Raw genomic sequence first — 17,572 nt, forward strand, 5'->3', positions numbered from 1 at the left:
CTGTGTATCCTGTGTCCTGTGTATAACTTAATTTGCACTTACTAATCTCGTTTCATTTTCAGGACGACGTACATTTCCAAGGATACGGCGCCCCCAGGGAAACCTGTTTACGTTAGTGCCGTCCCGCAGATCTCTCAACGGCAGTGAGGAAAGTCTCGGCACCTGGCAGCTTGTGGATGCCCAGTCCAGACTCCGCCCCCAGGATCGCCCAGTTCCTCATAAATGTATTAGAATCATGCCTTTAATCAATTACATACTTTCATATATTTTATTTTACAACCTGCCTTAAATATACTGCATATTAAAAAGCAAACTGGCAGATTTTTACCCACTGGTTCAGGTCTACAGTGTCTCTGTCCAGCCATCTGAAATTACAGCATTCTAAAATAAAATAGTTCAGTACTCAGAACTTTTTTTCACACTATAAGGTGCACTTAAAATCCTTTAATTTTCCCAAAAATTGCCAGTGTGCCTTATAATCCGGGAGCAGTAAAGCCACTCTGCTGAAGTGTAGCGTTAAACACACGTTTCAGTGAAGTTTCTCCAGCACCAAGGCTGAAGCAGTATTAGCAGTAGCCATCTTTCCCTGTTTCCCTGCTAACCCTGGCTAGCACTGCTGGAGCAGCATTTGCATTAGCCGCAAACTGCGCTAAACAGTAACCTTCATTGGGCAAGTACATCGGCATATAGTCTGCATGATTATCAGGTTAAAACAAGCTTTGTGGAAAAAAATGCTACCTAATATCACCCTGGCTTACCGGAACACTCACTCAGGGTTCCTCAGTGTAGTGCAATCAGCTGGCATTTACTAGCGCTAATTGTGGTTAGTTCTAGAGGTTAGCCTTAGTGGAAATCTGGAAAACTAAGATTACTGTAAATAAATGAAAGAACTTTACTTACCCAAATAAACAGTTTTCAGGAGAGAAATCTGTGTAGATTAACATCCAGCGCTCATTTGTCCTAATTGACCCAAGAATTAAAATTTTGTTAACTTAGCTTAGCTTTAGAAGGAAAACATTGTGACACCCCTGTTCCTAGTGCCGCTTAAATGCGCCTTATAATCCACTAGGCCACAAAACGTTTATTGATAGTGTGCTTTATAATCTGGTGCGCCTTATAGTGCACCAGATTATATATTAAATAGTTATACCAAACTGTTTATTTTAGAATACCATGCAATAATACCCCACAGGATGATTGCATGCAACATGGACTAGTCATTTACACACTATTAATACATTTCAGCTGCTACAGCACACATTTGATTATGGCCACAAAATGGCAATATATTGGTCAATCACTACTTGTGGGTATAATGTGCATAGTGTGCTGCTACATAGTGCCTGTAATTACATGTCACTTCATTGTTTATCATTAGTGGCTATTGTGTGTTTATCTCAAATGTGTGTGTGTGTGTGTGTCCAGCCCCCACGGCACCAGTGACATGGCGGAGGGGGAAATTGTTGGGGCAGGGAGCTTTTGGTAGAGTGTATCTGTGCTACGATGTGGACACCGGCCGGGAACTGGCAGCCAAACAAGTCCAGTTTGACCCAGCAAGTCCTGAAACCAGCAAGGTATGTTTATTAGAATTAGCATGCACACATATAAAAATGGTTATGCAGAAATTATATGTATTATATCACTGTGTTCATTAAAACACCTCCAAGCGTCTTTCCTCATGGAGTCAAGTATTATTTATATAGTATCATATCATATATGATCATATTTGGTAACCAAAGGAGGTTATATATATATATATATATATATATATATATATATTTTTTTTTTTTTTTTTTTTAGACAATGGCTTGCACTAAGTTTGCAAATTGAATAAATGAAAGACATTCATTTTTGTGTGTATGTGTATATATATATATATATATATATTATTATTATTGAGGGAGTGAGAGAAGAGGACAAACAAACAACAATAAAACAGGAAGGCAGAGAAACAAGACAAATGTAATGAATAAAAAAAGAAAAGTGTTAATATCACGTATAAAAGCACAGAAGTAATAGAAGAAAGACATGTACAAAACCAAATAGAGGGATCCAGACCAAAATTTTGTAAACATCTGTATGCGTTTTAAAATAATCTAGAGTTTTTACACTACAAGTTCTCTTATTACAGAAATTAATGATTTTAAGTGATTTTAAATAATGAGCTGAGGTGCCTAAAACCTCTGCACGGTATTGTTGGTGTGCATATATACACCATACATCTACAGACTGTATTTTCATTAGTCCTAAGCTTAAAACGTTTTGTTTTGAAGTAAGCCCTGTAAAATGTTCCCATGAGGTCTGGCACTGTCCATGTGGGGAACAAATGGAATAAAAACATGTGTGCACACATATTTTGGGCCAGCTGGTAGGTTCTCTGTTAGTTTATGAGTTAAGGGTCATTGGAAACGGCTGTTATTAAACTATTTTTTAAACATTTGGACTATAAACAGGGGCCGTGAGATTGCCAGAACATTTCTTTTCTGTTCTTTGTTCTCTCTGGTTTGCTCTGTCCATGTCACTCTTGTTTGCTCCCCCCACTCTCTTAAATCTTTTCCTGTCTGCCACTGCAAAAACATGCACTGTCACTTCCTGTATCTCTGCGAAAGAGTGTGTTTGTGAAAGGGGGGTTGGGACTGTGAGTTTTAGAAGAGAGTAAATGAAGTAGAGGACACTTTTACACAATTAACATGTTCTCTTACTTGCACTCTCACACATGCAAATATTTTCTTTAGGGATGCATTGAAATGGAATAGATTTTTTGGACATATAAATCCTTTTTTGAACACATTTAATAAAGTCATACAAGCAATGCACAATACATTTCCCTCAGTTGAGCTATTTTAATTACACATATAGCAAGCTATCTCTATCTACTAATCCTAAATTTACCTTAGCATTACAATTAAGTGATTTAATCTACACCAGTAGTGCTATTCTAATCATAAGTGGACCTCACAGTGTTACTCAGATCACATGTGAGTGAAATTTAAGGAGTTTTCACACTATTTTGGCATTTTGGTCTGATTAAAACAGACTCAGTGCACACTAAAACAATCATACAGAGACCTGCAAGAGGAGAGTGGTTTGTTCGAGTTGAGAACGTGATTCAACCTCGATCCGACCTGACTATAAAATATACTCCTTGAGTTTGAGCTAAAAGGCTGTTCAGTTGCAGTTTAACCTGAGTTTTTTTAGCCAGATGATCTGTTTTCATACTGAACGCTCTATGTGCATCGCTCGCCACTCATATCCGCGAAACGTTGTTTACTGCGCGGACTGCACTGCACTGCTCATTGCATTGAAACCACTGTGTTTAATTGCACTTTAGAAAACTATTTACCTTAGCATTTTCATTTAGTTATATATTTACTTCTGTAGTGGTATTCTAATCATAAAGATACCTCAGCAGTGCTACTAATCCGCCTTTTTGTAAACAAATAAATGCTAAGGGTAAGTGAGCCAGCAACCTTAGTTATTGTTACTATGCTAGCCCTGTAAAGCTCATATATTTTAGCTGGAAAACAGACAGATTGTAAAGAGACTAAACTGGTCCCAAACATTATAAGTGATACTGAATGCATTATTTTATTAAATTCATGTGAAAGTGTTAGAAACCATTAAAAAATAACTTGAACTTGCTCTTTCCCTGCTGGTATTCAACACTTCATGCCAGCACTTTATAACAACAGCACACTGTTCAGTGCATCCTCTAAGTGGTCATTTTCCCCTCAATACTGTAAGGAAATGACTCCAGACATACAGTATGTGGTGGTGTGGTGTGTGTGTTGCTTTTTTTCCAGTGTTGTTTTCTTCCATTATCCACATGGCCTCTCGTGCACTATGCTCTGAACATGCCCCTTCCTTTTTCAAAAGCCTGAGTTTGAACTCAAGGACATAGTATCTGTTCTCTACTCAAGTCTAAAGTCTCTTCCTTTTCTCCTGCTGTCTCCCTGCAGGAGGTCAGCACTCTGGAGTGCGAGATTCAGCTGTTGAAGAACCTTCATCACGAGCGTATTGTACAGTATTACGGTTGCCTTAGGGACCACAATGAGAAAACCCTTACCATCTTCATGGAGTACATGCCTGGGGTAAGTCCTGCTTACATTCAGTCATGCAAAACCCCATCAAACCTTTTCATTTCTTTGTGACATGCCGTATTTTTTACAATATAGGGCGCACTTAAAAAGAAGCAGTAAAGTCACTCCACTGATGTACAGCGTTATAAAAAAGTTTCAGTGAAGTTTCTCCAGCACCGAGGCTGGAGCAGTATTAGCATTAGCCCCAAACAGCAGCGCTAGCTCTTTCACTGTTTAGAAGTGAGTATATTAGACTGTAGTCTAATATGACTCAGCTGATAGCGCCCAGGCTTACCGGAACACAGTGTAGAGCTCTCAGGTAGAGTTTACTAGTGCTTAGTGCTGCTAACCGCTGCCAGCTCTGCTGCTAACCATGGCTAGCACTGCTGCTGCTAATCGTGCTAAAATATTGGAAATCTAAGCTTGCTGTAAATAAGTGCTTTACTCACCCAAATAAACAGTTTTTAGAAAAGAAATCTGCGTAGATTAACATCCAGCACTTGTTTGTTTTTCTTTTTTTAAGAATTACAGTTTTGTTTACTTGTGCTTAAATACAGTACCGTATTTTACGGACTATATGGCACAAATTATTATAAGGCCTAAGATCATTTTTGATCTTCATTTAATAATTATTAAGAGATGGAGGTATCACAATATTTTTCTTTATATAAACTGATATCATATATGATATATCGGTATTATACAATTCCATTATTGATAGGCGCGATAGAAAGCCACAGAAAAAAGCTTAGAAAGCCCATAACAAATGTCTGTATCTACTAACTTCAAAAAAATATATAATAATAATGTGTATTTTATATCAGAAATGTGTTTTTTATTTATATTTATTTATTTATTTTTAGCTAGTTTTAGGTTGATTTCTGTGCAGTCATGTTTGTGACCACACCTCTCTTTCCAGGGCTCAGTCAAGGACCAGCTTAAGGCCTATGGGGCCCTGACGGAAAATGTGACCCGCAAGTATACCAGACAGATCCTGGAGGGCATGTCCTACCTGCACAGCAACATGATCGTCCATAGAGACATCAAAGGTATAGGAATCTGCATGTGGCCTCTGTTCCACATGTGGTCTATATATATTTACATCCCATCCCAAATTCTACCTAACCTCATACAATTAATTGTACAAATAAATGATTTGTATTGTTTCACTTAACTATATGATGTGAATTTAACAGCAAATCACTTGAAATTCATGATTTGTTTCCCCTTTCTCATTTTACCTGTTGCTAGAGGTTTATAAAGTTTATAAAGCCCCCTAACAGTTGGGATTGAAGTAGGGCTGTGATCATCCAGTATCTTGACCTCAGCAAAACTTCTGTTGCTGAATGAAATCAAATTCTCACAGCACTGTTCCAAACTCTAGTAGAAAGCTGTTCCTACTCTCCCCAAATAATGAAATCTTTGCTTTTTTTGCTCACATTGTTAGCCATTCTCTGGTTGAAAGATTTAATTAGCTGTCTACATTTAAAGAAAATGAGATACACAATGAATGAAAACAAAAAAATATTCCATGAAGTTTAGGATCCTTTTCTGACCTTTATCTCTGACTATCAAGAGTTTAATCTCTTGGAGACTCCCACGACCCATTTAAGGCAATAAGATTGTAAGAATTGTACTTAGTTTATGGCTTTATGCAATGCAAAGTGCATCACATTTATTTTAATTTAATTTATTTTTTGTTTCTTTCAATATATGTTTTAGCTTATTTGTTATCTGTAGATTTGGGTACAGTGGTAAAGGTTATACTTGTTTGAAGAAAATCATTGTTTAATTCTATAGTTTTTTAAAGGTCTCTTTTTATCATTTTTTCATTCATTTTAAAATGTCTAGTTGTGGTTTCTTGTATAAATGAATGCCATGTAAGCTGTTTTTTGTGAGAAAAAAAAATCGACCCCGGAGATAAAGAGCTCTAACTTATTTCATATCTGTGCATTTTAATTTATCAGTTTAAAAATACAGATGGACTCTCTCTCATTTTCTGATATGTGATTTTGGTGTGTTTAGGCGCCAACATCCTGAGAGATTCTGCAGGGAACGTGAAGCTCGGAGACTTTGGGGCCAGCAAGCGCCTGCAGACCATCTGCATGTCCAGTACAGGCGTCCGCTCAGTGACTGGGACTCCCTACTGGATGAGTCCAGAGGTCATTAGTGGGGACGGATATGGCCGCAAAGCTGATGTCTGGTAAGTTTAAAGTTTTCACAAAGTTTTTAGCACCTTTAGCCCTGTTAGAGTTTGCAGTATAACTTATTTTGTTATATAGTTGAGAGAACTGTGGAGTGTAAATGACCTTTTGTAGTTGGGTGGGCCCAAAGAGTGCTCTGTCAGTTGTTGCTGATGTGAACGTCTGGATGATGTTAACATTTGGAAGATATGATGTGATTTATCAGTTCAAAATAAGGGAAATTACACAGATCTTCTGTGTGTTTACTGTAGAATTTTTCTAACCCATCACTAGATAAAAACGACAGGTTCATCTTTTAATTTTTTTGCATTATGCATAACTCTCTTTTTGCGTGCTTTTGTAATTTCCACTTGGGTTACGGCTGCCCCTGTAAACACTACAAGTGCAAACAAAAAAACATTCATCTAATTCGTTTTCTGTGAATCAGCTGAAAAAGTTTTAGGTGGAAGGAATCATATGCTTCTATAAGCCGTTTAGTTGTAAAGTCATAATTAGGAAACCTTCATATAACCACTCTGGCACCATCTTTCTAGATCAGATTACAGATTACATCCAAGCCATTAGTGGCACTGCTATACTCCTGAATATATAAAACCTATGTGGATGTATAAATGACTTCTTAAAATTAATTTAAAAGCCGTTTGACCATGGGTAGGATGGTCCCCCCTTAAATGTGAATCTTGGTCCTACCAAGGTTTCTTCCTCCTGCAGCTCTGAGGGAGTTTTTCCTTGCCTCCGTGCTCACTGGGGGTTCTGTATTCTGTATTTTCTATGTTTAATGTTTTGCCTGATTCTTTGTCCTGTGATCATGTTTCTGTAAAGCTGCTTTGTGCCAACACCAGTTATAAAAAGCGCTATACAAATAAATTTGATTTGATTTGAGTTGAGTTGAAGAAACCCCATTTCAGTCATTTTGGTTTAGAACCAAAATGTACAGAGCAGGATTAGCCAGCAGACTTTGTCTGAGGGAGGGATCTGTGGTAGGTCAGGGTGGGTTTGTGGTAAGTCAGCAGATGAAAAAGATGTAACTACTTTCAAATAATGAGTTTTGTATTTCTATCACAGTTTTGCCATTTAGCACAGTGTAAACATGACATAGCCAGCAACAGCTTATTTCTGTAAAAGTGACAGAGCCCCTAAACGGCTCGTTCTGACATTCTGAAACTGACAAGAATAGAACTTTATGTGAAAGTGATTATGTGCAAATAATTTTCACACAGAAAAGAGATATAAGATTCAGAAATAAACAGTGCCACCTTCAGTGTGCAGTGGGCTTTATGTTACATTGCAATCTTGCTTGATGTTTGCTAGTTTGTTCAACCATTCTCTCTCTTCTTTCCTCTACCTGTCCTCCTTATTTCTCTCTCTCCTTTTTTCACACTTCCAGTATGTCATTTCAAATGTAAAGCCCTCTGTAGAGTCTTGTAATTATGATTTTATTAAGTTTTATTACATTTTAAAGCGGCTGTACTTTAAAAATATATGTAGCAGAAACACTACTTCTACTAAAACTTAGAAGGTTTAACATTTTCCATCTTTTTAACTTTCAACCTTAAAAGTGCCTGTTAGAACATACCATACTATAAAGGGTAAGGAAGCAGAGCTTGCCCATACAAGTACGTCTTTGATGAAGTAAGAGTGAAACATTGAGAGAAAATTCCACTTATCTGTCTGAGAAAGGAATGAAAATTACTTATGGGCACCAGCTGAATGAGCGAATTCATTAGTTATGAGCCCGATCTGATGTAATAACTCTTTTTTTACTGAAGCAGCCTGCATAACTGTGAGAACTGAAATGGAAAAAAATGAAGGGCAGAACATTTTGAAAGAGAGAGAGACATTGTTAAAGGTTCAAAGTCAAAGCAAAGCCAAATAAAGATTCCTGAAGTGGAAAAAAAATCTATTTTTAAGAGTGGAATGGGGCTATTAATAAAGGTCAAACATTAACGACAGAACCATAATCTTTCTGTAAAGAGGAGGAGCTTACCTGCTGCCCAGGGATTCCCCTTTGCAGCTTGATTGGACACTGCCCCTCAGCGGAGGGAATATAATTGGCCGAAAGCCAGTCAGTCAGCTCATAACAGTGGTCCGGAATGTTCCGAGTTTTTGGAATCTCGAGGGATCTTTGTGGGGAAAGATTGTTGAAGCTTTTGTAGAGGAGGTCTGTCAATTCTCTTATCCCTTTGTACTCATACACACATACACTCTCGCTCTCTCTCTATTTGACACAGACATATACTCGGATCTCTTTCGCTCCCGCTGTTTAGTGCTCAGTGCTGCCGCCAGCAAAAACACCCGTTAATTGTCAACAGCTCTGCTGGGGAAAGTTTCCACCAAAACATTCCTGTGCGGCCTCCATGCTCAAATAGGGCCGCTATTTGATCGACCCTGTGGATCTGATATATATATATATATATATATATATATATATATAATATGTGTGTGCGAAAAAGTGTTTGCCCCTTCATGATTTCCTATTTTTTTTACCAGTTTTAGATCATCAAACTAATTATAAAATATTATCAAAGACAACACAAGTATGCAAGTATAAATACAAAATGCAGTTTTTACAGGTTTTCGTTTTTAAGGCAGGAAAAAAAATCCGAACCTACATGCCCTTGTGTGTAAAAGTGAAGCAAGAGCGAAGACAGCGAAGTAGACCAAAGAATACTCAAAAGCAAACTCAAAGAAATTCAGAAACAAATGAGAAAGAAAGTAATTGAGATTTATCAGTCTGGAAAAAGTTATGAAGCTATTTCTAAAGTTTTGGGACTCCCAACAAACCACAGTGAGAGCCACTGTCCACATGTGATACAGTGGTGAACCTTTCCAGGAGTGGCTGGCTGACCAGAATTACATTACATTACATTTCATTTGGCAGACGCTTTTGTCCAAAGCGACTTACAATAATGAAGTACAAAAGTAATAGGAATTTAGATAACCCATTTTTAGATAGGGCTTAAAGGAGGTCGAAGGGAAATAAAGGGATAGAGAAGTGAGGGAGGGGAAGAAGGAAATGGAGTTAGAAGTAGTTAGTTTGTTAGAGGTGTTAGGAGAGTAAGTGCTCTTTGAAGAGCTTTGTCTTCAGGAGTCTCTTAAAGATAGCGAGAGATTCTCCTGATCTGGTAGTGGAAGGTAGTTTGTTCCACCATTGGGGAACTCTGTATGAGAACAGTCTGGATTGCTTTGTGTGAGTGTTTGGCAAAGCGAGGCGACGTTCATTGGAGGAGCGCAGCGGCCGGGAGGTAGCGTAAGCCTTCAGGAGTGAGTGCAGGTAGGAAGGAGCCTGTTCTGTCATCACCTTGTAGGCGATTGTAAGAGTTTTGAATTTGATGCGAGCATCAACTGGTAGCCAGTGGAGCTCAATGAGCAGCGGGGTGACATGTGCCCGATTTGGTTGGTTGAAGACCAGACGTGCTGCTGCATTCTGGATCATTTGGAGTGGTTTTACTACGCAGGCCGGGAGGCCAGTTAGCAGGGCATTGCAGTAGTCGAGGCGTGAGATGACGACTGCTTGTACCAGGAGTTGGGTGGCCTGTTGCGTCTAATTTTCCTGATGTTATAAAGCGCGAAGCGGCAGGATCGAGCAACCGAGGCCACATGGTGCGTGAAGGAGAGCTGGTCATCAACCATAACACCCAGGTTCCTAGCAACCTTTGTCGGTGAGAGAGAGAGAGAGTCGATGCTTATAGAGAGGTTGTGTTGAAAAGATGGTTTTGCTGGTATAACCAGAAGTTCAGTCTTTGAGAGATTTAATTGAAGGTGATGCTCCTTCATCCAAGAGGATATGTCAGAGAGACACGACGATATCCGTGCAGAGATTGAGTTATCTTCAGGTGAGAATGACAGGTATAGCTGGGTGTCATCAGCAAAGCAATGGTAGGAAAAGCCATGTGAGTGGATAACCTGACCAAGAGAGGCAGTGTATATTGAGAAGAGAAGGGGACCCAGTACCGAACCCTGGGGAACCCCAGTGGATTGGGAGGACAGCTGTCCTTGCCACGACACCTTGAACGAGCGCCCAGTGAGGTATGATCTAAACCATGACAGCACATTGTCTGAGATCCCCATGTTTGAAAGTATAGTTAGGAGGAAGTCGTGGTTGACCATGTCGAAGGCGGCCGAGAGGTCCAGCAGAATGAGCACTGAAAAAATTAACAGAATTAACCCAAGAGTGCAGCAACAACTCATCCAAGAGGTCACAAAGATCTGGCAGACTAGGTGTGATAAATGGAATCATAAATTCTGCTGTCTAGTTAATAACGTAAATATATTCACTTAGGGACTTGTTGAGTTAAGTTGACTGAGAACGTTCTCTTTTTTAAAGGGTTTGTGACACATGCATCACCATGGGCTCTTGTTTTTTGCACCATTAGGTGCACTTAAAATCCTTTCATTTCCCCAAAAATCGTCAGTGCACCTTATGTATGAATTTTACCAGTCAGGTTGTAAGGAGCAGTAAAGCCACTCTGTCGAAGTGCAGCGTTATACAGGAGATTCAGTTTAGCTCTCCAGCAACATTAGCATTAGCTGCTAACCACGCTAAGCGCTAGCTCTTTCGCCGTTCAGAGAGTATTATCGGCCTGTAGCCTGCGCATTTATCATGTTAAAACAAGCTACGTGGGTCGAAGCTAATATCTCCCTGGCTGTTGGATGGCTAGTGCTAGTGGTTAGTCGCTAATGCTAATGCACCCAGTGTTAGTGGAAATCTGGAAATCTGAGCTTACTTTAAATAAACAAAAGTGCTTTACACACCCAAATAAACAGTTTTCAGGAAATAAATCTGTGTAGATTAACAAACAGTGCTTGTTTGACTTTAAAATAAAATGTTTTTTTTATAAGAATTAGTTTTGTTTAGTTTATGTAGCTTAGCTAAGGCAAGACCTGCTGAATTAGGAGAAAAACATGGCAACACCCCTTTTCCTTACTAGTGTCCTATAATGCACTTTATAATCCGGTGCGCCTTATGTATAAAAAAAATAGACCAGAAAACAGATGTTTATTGATAGTGGACCTTATAATCCGGTGTGCCTTATAGTGCAAAAAATAAGGTAGGTTAAGTTGGCCTAAATGGTCCATGCAATTTTTAAAACTATATGTAATTATTTTTTTGTGTTATATATGTACAGTATATTCACATATGCCTGTTTTTTTGTTTGTTTTCTGTTTAAAGGAGCCTCGGCTGCACTGTGGTGGAAATGCTGACGGAGAAGCCCCCCTGGGCAGAATACGAGGCCATGGCAGCCATCTTTAAAATAGCCACTCAGCCTACTAACCCCATCCTGCCCTCACACACTTCAGAGCAGACACGGGACTTCATCCGCCGTATCTTTGTGGAAGCCAAGCACAGGCCCAGTGCAGAAGAGCTGCTCAGACACCCCTTCTCACAGATCCTCTGCTGAGGAGCCCTTTCTTTAATCACCTAGAGCTGGACACTTGCACCAGAGCCACTTTGAAGCCAAAAACCTTTGAATGGCGAGCTGCCCAGTCCAAAGACTTACTTGAGGTAGTAATGATCAAAAAGCACCAAACACCACAAATGTAGCACCTACCATTATGCAGTGGTCAGCAGTAACTAGCTTCAGTTCTAAAACCGGACAGTCGAGGGCAGTCTTTCAGCGTCCACTCCAACAGCAGGGGGTGAGTGCTGAAGCAGGTACAGTGAGTGTCAGGAAAATACTAGTCATCAGAGCTGCCTCTTAGTGGATTTTTTAATATAAATTACCGTCTGTGCCTTCTGAACACAAGCTGCTAGACCTTCAGATCTTTAGCACTAGGTTAGTGCAGTTTGCTGACCTTCTGACTGCATGAGGTCATTCATCACAAATGCTTATTTTATAGTCCGTCCAAATTAGGAAGCAGACGATCTCTGTTACAGAAGACGGTGAAGAAGAAGAAGCAGCCAGTATTGTTTGAGCTTATGGTTTGAAGTGTCTTAGTTTTGCTAGTTTCTTAACATTTGACTTGAAACAAGGCCTGTTTCACACATACTGCCTCTACATTTGCAAGTTGGCAAAACTCTTGATGCCACACCTCTTCTGGGACACAGTGCAGCACTTCTCTTACAGCATCTTAGCTGTCACGCAAAGACCTTGTATCTCAATTTTAGCTGCTTTTCACTTTTTCACATAATGTGAAGCTAGTAGTTGTTCTTTACATTTGGTCAGAGTTTAAAAATGAATTGACAAACAGAAATGCTCCAAAATGACTTGGATCCAAAATGACTTGGATTGAAAAGTTGCTGATGTGAAGATTTAAAGTCTTTGCATGACAGCAGTGATATTGATTTCATATAAAATCTAATTTATTTGTACAGCGCTTCTTACAAGCGATGTTACAAAGCAGCTTTACAGAATGTGACCGCAGGACAGAGAATCAGGAAAACATTAAACATATAACATACACAGGGGGACCATCCTACCACTGGTCAGACAGGTTTTAAATGAATTTTAAATTCAGTATAAAGTGATTATACATCCACACAGATCTAATATATTCAGGTGTAAGCAGCTCCAGCAATGGATGCAGTTAGAGTTATAATATATATATATATATATATATATATATATATATATATATATTTATTATTGGATGTAATCTGTTGTGGAGAGTGAGAAACTAGTCCAAGGCATGTTACAAAAACTGGAAGATGGGCAGAGGATCTGTGGTGGGTGGGGTTTGATTCTGTGTGAGAGGCACAGCACCTGGTACAAAAGCGGTCTGGCATCTTGAATACAAAATGATCATTCTATGTACCTATATAGAACTTTTCACAACAAATCCTATGACTTAAAAGGAGAACCTATCAGATCTTAAGGAATACATCCAGTGTGAAATTGACTTGTGGTCTAGTGAAACACGATATCGAGTACAATCTTGAGTACAATCTTCAAAATACAACGCTTTTAGCTGATGCTCCAAACAGGCTTTTAATGCTAGTGATAATCACTATTTTTACACCATTAACAAGCTCAAAGTAGCTCCACACTCCATTGGTAGAATTCTGAAGGTGCCGACATTTAAAACAAGACACTGAAATCTTTGAAAGTGCACAGACACTTTATTAAATAAAGACTGTTTATACACACAGTATCATTAGGTAGTTCTCAGGGCACTGATATCTTGAAATTAAATTACGAGAATTTGACTGATGAACGAATAGGTAAGATAGTGGAGCTCCAGCTAATGCTGAAAATATCCCTATAATATTATTCACATTTATTTCCACAGAATTTCCACAGAAATTCTCCTATCCTACCTATTCGTTCATGCTTCCAGACTTATCTCTATGCCCCTATCACTAGCATTGTAAGCCTGTTGGGAGCATTGGCTAAAAGCTCTGTATTTCAGAAGTCCATTTTACACCAGAGTTCTCCTTTAAGACTGTTTTTAGTGTTTCTACATTAGTAATTGTTTGGTATAATGTTGTATTATGATAGCTGCAAGATCTAAAAGCTATTTAACTACTCCCTCTCCATTACACACATACTGCCACCGTCCAACAACTTAGACTTTCTTGAAGCCCCTTTTCCTCAGTGACAACATCCTAACCTTAAAGGACATTATTTTATCCATTTGTACAAAAATTACACTAGTTTAGTGTAAAGCAATCTGTGCAACTACATTCTCACTTTTCCCCACATCTAATAAAGTTGCTATTAGAGGTAGTATGTCTGAAAGAGGTCTTGATTGATTAATTGACTGACTCTGGTTTCGGTCATGCCAGAACTGGTTCAGTTTCACCACATACTGTAGTGATGGTAGGTTGGAGGTAATTGACTCCTGCTTGTTCAGTTGCTGCAGCTGAAGACTCTTTTCCTAAAAGACTAAACGCTCTCTGTGTCGGGGTATTTAGTTTCAGTTACACAAGAAACTCTGTCCTACTGTGCCTGAGAATTATACTTTGAGAAGGTCTCAGATGTTCAGATATATATGTATTTATATTGGTCAGGACTTTGATCGGGGCTTTGTGCCTTTTTTTAGAGTTAGGCCACACTGCGTTGTGTTCGTGTCTGTAGAGAGCACCATTAGAGTGCTGTAGAAGCAGCTACTATAACTCAAAATAAACCAAATATCTGCTTAGTTTTTCTAAGGAGATTTAAGGCTTGGAAAGCACATTAGAGTTTGAAGTGGAGGAGATTCAGGAAACGCCGCGTGTATAGAAGCGTGCCTTAAGCTTGACAGTGTTTTAAACATCAGATGCACTTTTGTGAAATGAATGTTGTTTGTATTTACCAAATTGTTTTGTTCCTATTTTACCTTTTTTTTTCATAATGTGAAATCTCTTACCCTTTTATTTATATCCTAGGGCTTAGCTGTCTTTTTATATACACAAATATTCATGTATAAATATATATTTTTATATATGAACTCTAGACTATTTGAAATAGATTTGATGTCTTGTGGAATGTGAAATATGAGATGAGACATTGTTAGAGACCAAAGAAGAAAAAAAAAAGTGAATTAAATCTTGTAAGCAGCTGGTTTTGCAGAGATTTACAGCATTTTAGTGCATTTCTGAGTGGAATTCGTACTCAGGCGCTTTACCCTGTCCCTGATTTGAGCGAGAGGTAGAAACCTGTTTGTGTGTATATGTATGTTTGTGTATGTGTGTGGTCATAGAGAGAGAGAGAGTGAGAAGAGTGAGACTTAAGACTTTTATTAACCAGCAAACCATTATGCCTTCTGTATTTTATTCTCACATTTTTCAGATTAAGATAAGATCGATGAAGATCAGTGAAACTGAGGACAAAATCGATTTTAGCCATCCTGGTCTGGGTTGCAATATTCAGGAGCTTACCTGGAATTATTAGGAACATTTAATGTCAGACATAGAATACTGACAACAGCTGACGGTGCAATCCAACTTCTTCCAAAACATTGCATGCCAACGTCATGGCAAAAAATATTAACATTCATTGAAATATTTTTATTTTTATATCATGCAGTGATATTTTAAGTCACCAAAATGAATGTGTTAATTTTTTTTTTATTATTTATTATTATTTTCCCCATTTTCTCCCCAATTTTGCTCAGCCAATTACCCAGCCCAATAGGACTCCCCCTATTACTAGTGATGCCCCAACACACCAGGAGGGTGAAGACTAACACATACTTCCTCCGATACACGTGAAGCCAGCCACCGCTTCTTTTCAAGCTGCTACTGTAGCATTGCCGAGTTGGAAGAAAGTGCAGCGAATCGGTTCTGATACATCAGCTCAAAGAAACTCCATCTACCCACCCGGAGGGAGCAAGGTCAATTGTGCTCCCTCTGAGCCCCGGCAGCTTGATGGCAAAGCTGCATGAGCGGGAGTTCAAACCTGCGACCTCCAGCTCATAGTGGCAGCGCTTTAGACGCTGGACCACTCAGCGCCCTGTATGTGTTGATTTTTGACAGATGATATGATTTCCATGATTTTTGTGCATTCATAACAATAAGTTTTGACGACATGATTTTTTTTTCAAACAAAATCAACATCTGCACAACACTGGGTTTTGGCATCCAAACCAAATTTTTTTACACATTTTTTATCCTGCTTTTCTCCCAAAATTAGCTATGCCGATAACCTCACACACTCCCCCTATCCCTAGTAATGCCCCAACACCAGGAGGGTGTAGACTAGCACATCTCTGTCGATACAATTGTTTTAACTGCTGACTTCTGCTGATGTAGCATTACTGAGTAGCCAGTGTGCTCAGAGGAAACAGCACCGACCAAGATTCAACATCTGCACAATATTGGGCCACTGAATACTTTTCATTTTAATTTAAAATTTAACATCTGCACAATGTTGGCTTTTGATGTCAAACCAATTAGAATTTTTGACCCAAATTACGCATCTGCACAATATACATTTTTTCATTTTCATTCATTTTCAAACACTAGGATTTGACAGCTACCCGATTTTTATTTTAAAACAAAATTGTACAACATCTGTACAACTTGGGGTTTTACCTTAACACACCTTTTTTCAATCAAAACTCAGTATCTGTACAATATTATGCTTTTACATCAAACTGCTTTTCATTTTAAGCTAAAGTCCAGCATCTGCACAACGTTGGGTTTTGACGCCAACCTATTTTTCTGTTTTAATTAAATTTAACGTCTGTACAACATTGATTTTGTAATTAACCCATTCTTTTTATTTCCAACCAAAATTCAAAGCCTGTATAGTGTTGCATTTCGTAGTCAAAACAATATCATTCTCAATTCAAATTAGACATCTGTACAATGTTAGGATCCAGTGTTTTCTGATGGATTTTTCAGTACTTTATTAATAGCATTACCCATTGCGTAGCGTAATGTAGACTGTAGAGAGGTGTGTGAGAGTTTTTGAAGGCTTTAGAAAGTGATGTACCTCTTCACTGCATGTAATGCAGTGCCAGCATGAGGGATTCAGTATGATAATAAGTGTGAAAGTGCTGAAATACAGAGCGACCCAAAGGGCTGGGATATTGCCCTGGTTACAGGGCAGGTAAATGCCGGAGGACGGAGTTCCACTCAGCTTGACGACTTTGTTTAGCTCAGGGTTTGAGTGACAGGTGCCCATCATGCGGGCACGTACTCTCTGACCAATGAGTGTCTGCTTTTGTTCTTCCTGTTGTTCCCCTCCCTCCCTTTCCAAAGAGAGATTTGACTCCTCTGAACAGTTATTAATGGATCCAGTGAGATGCAGTATGGCTGCTACACAGTTTAGGCAGCTAAAGCTTGACGTTGATTCCAGTCTTGCAGATCCGACCATTAGAGGAAGGTCAAATTAAGAGTTTTTTTTTAAGTTGTTGTGAATTGTGAAAACCCTGGGGTAAGCAAAAGACCACGAACCAATAGGTTAAATATATATGAATATGTATCTTGACGTGGGACTTGCAGTGCAAAGTCCAATGTATCAAAGTTATTTACAATAAAATGACCGTAAGCTCTGTGGTGTGATTCTTGTTTTTATTGGTGGGTGTTAATCGAAAGTTTGAACTAGGGGTGGGTGATATTGCCCTAAAATAATATCACAATATTCAGGATATTTTTCTTGGTGAGATAACAAAATATTTTCTTTATTCATTTTAAAAATGTACTACTGAAACAATGTACTAGTAAGAGTACATTTTAAAGTTTTATTTACTATAAATATAACCATTTTAAATATTCAGCAAAATAAAATGTTAATTTTGTCTATGTTGTAAACAGCAGTAACTTACCTAACTTAAGTGTCTGCTTTATTATAAAATAGTAATAATAGTGTAACAAAATAAATAATCGTTCATAAAAATAATGTAATGTAGCCAATAAAAAAA

General features: G+C 38.5%; 1 protein-coding gene across 2 annotated transcripts in view; it reads left to right on the forward strand.

Annotated features, from left to right (window-relative positions):
* map3k3 (mitogen-activated protein kinase kinase kinase 3) overlaps positions 1-17,203 on the forward strand; it is a 50,366-nt gene extending 33,163 nt beyond the window's left edge. For both annotated transcript variants that reach the window (XM_022677230.2, XM_007251109.4), the window contains 6 exons: positions 63-224; positions 1,426-1,574; positions 3,960-4,091; positions 4,999-5,128; positions 6,105-6,282; positions 11,457-17,203. In XM_022677230.2, the coding sequence (XP_022532951.1) occupies positions 63-224; positions 1,426-1,574; positions 3,960-4,091; positions 4,999-5,128; positions 6,105-6,282; positions 11,457-11,685 (980 nt within the window). In that variant the 3' untranslated portion in view covers positions 11,686-17,203. The remainder of the gene's footprint in view (positions 1-62; positions 225-1,425; positions 1,575-3,959; positions 4,092-4,998; positions 5,129-6,104; positions 6,283-11,456) is intronic.
* The last annotated feature ends 369 nt before the right edge of the window (positions 17,204-17,572 follow it).

Source organism: Astyanax mexicanus, chromosome 19, assembly GCF_023375975.1.
Source record: "Astyanax mexicanus isolate ESR-SI-001 chromosome 19, AstMex3_surface, whole genome shotgun sequence".
NCBI lineage: Eukaryota > Metazoa > Chordata > Actinopteri > Characiformes > Acestrorhamphidae > Astyanax > Astyanax mexicanus.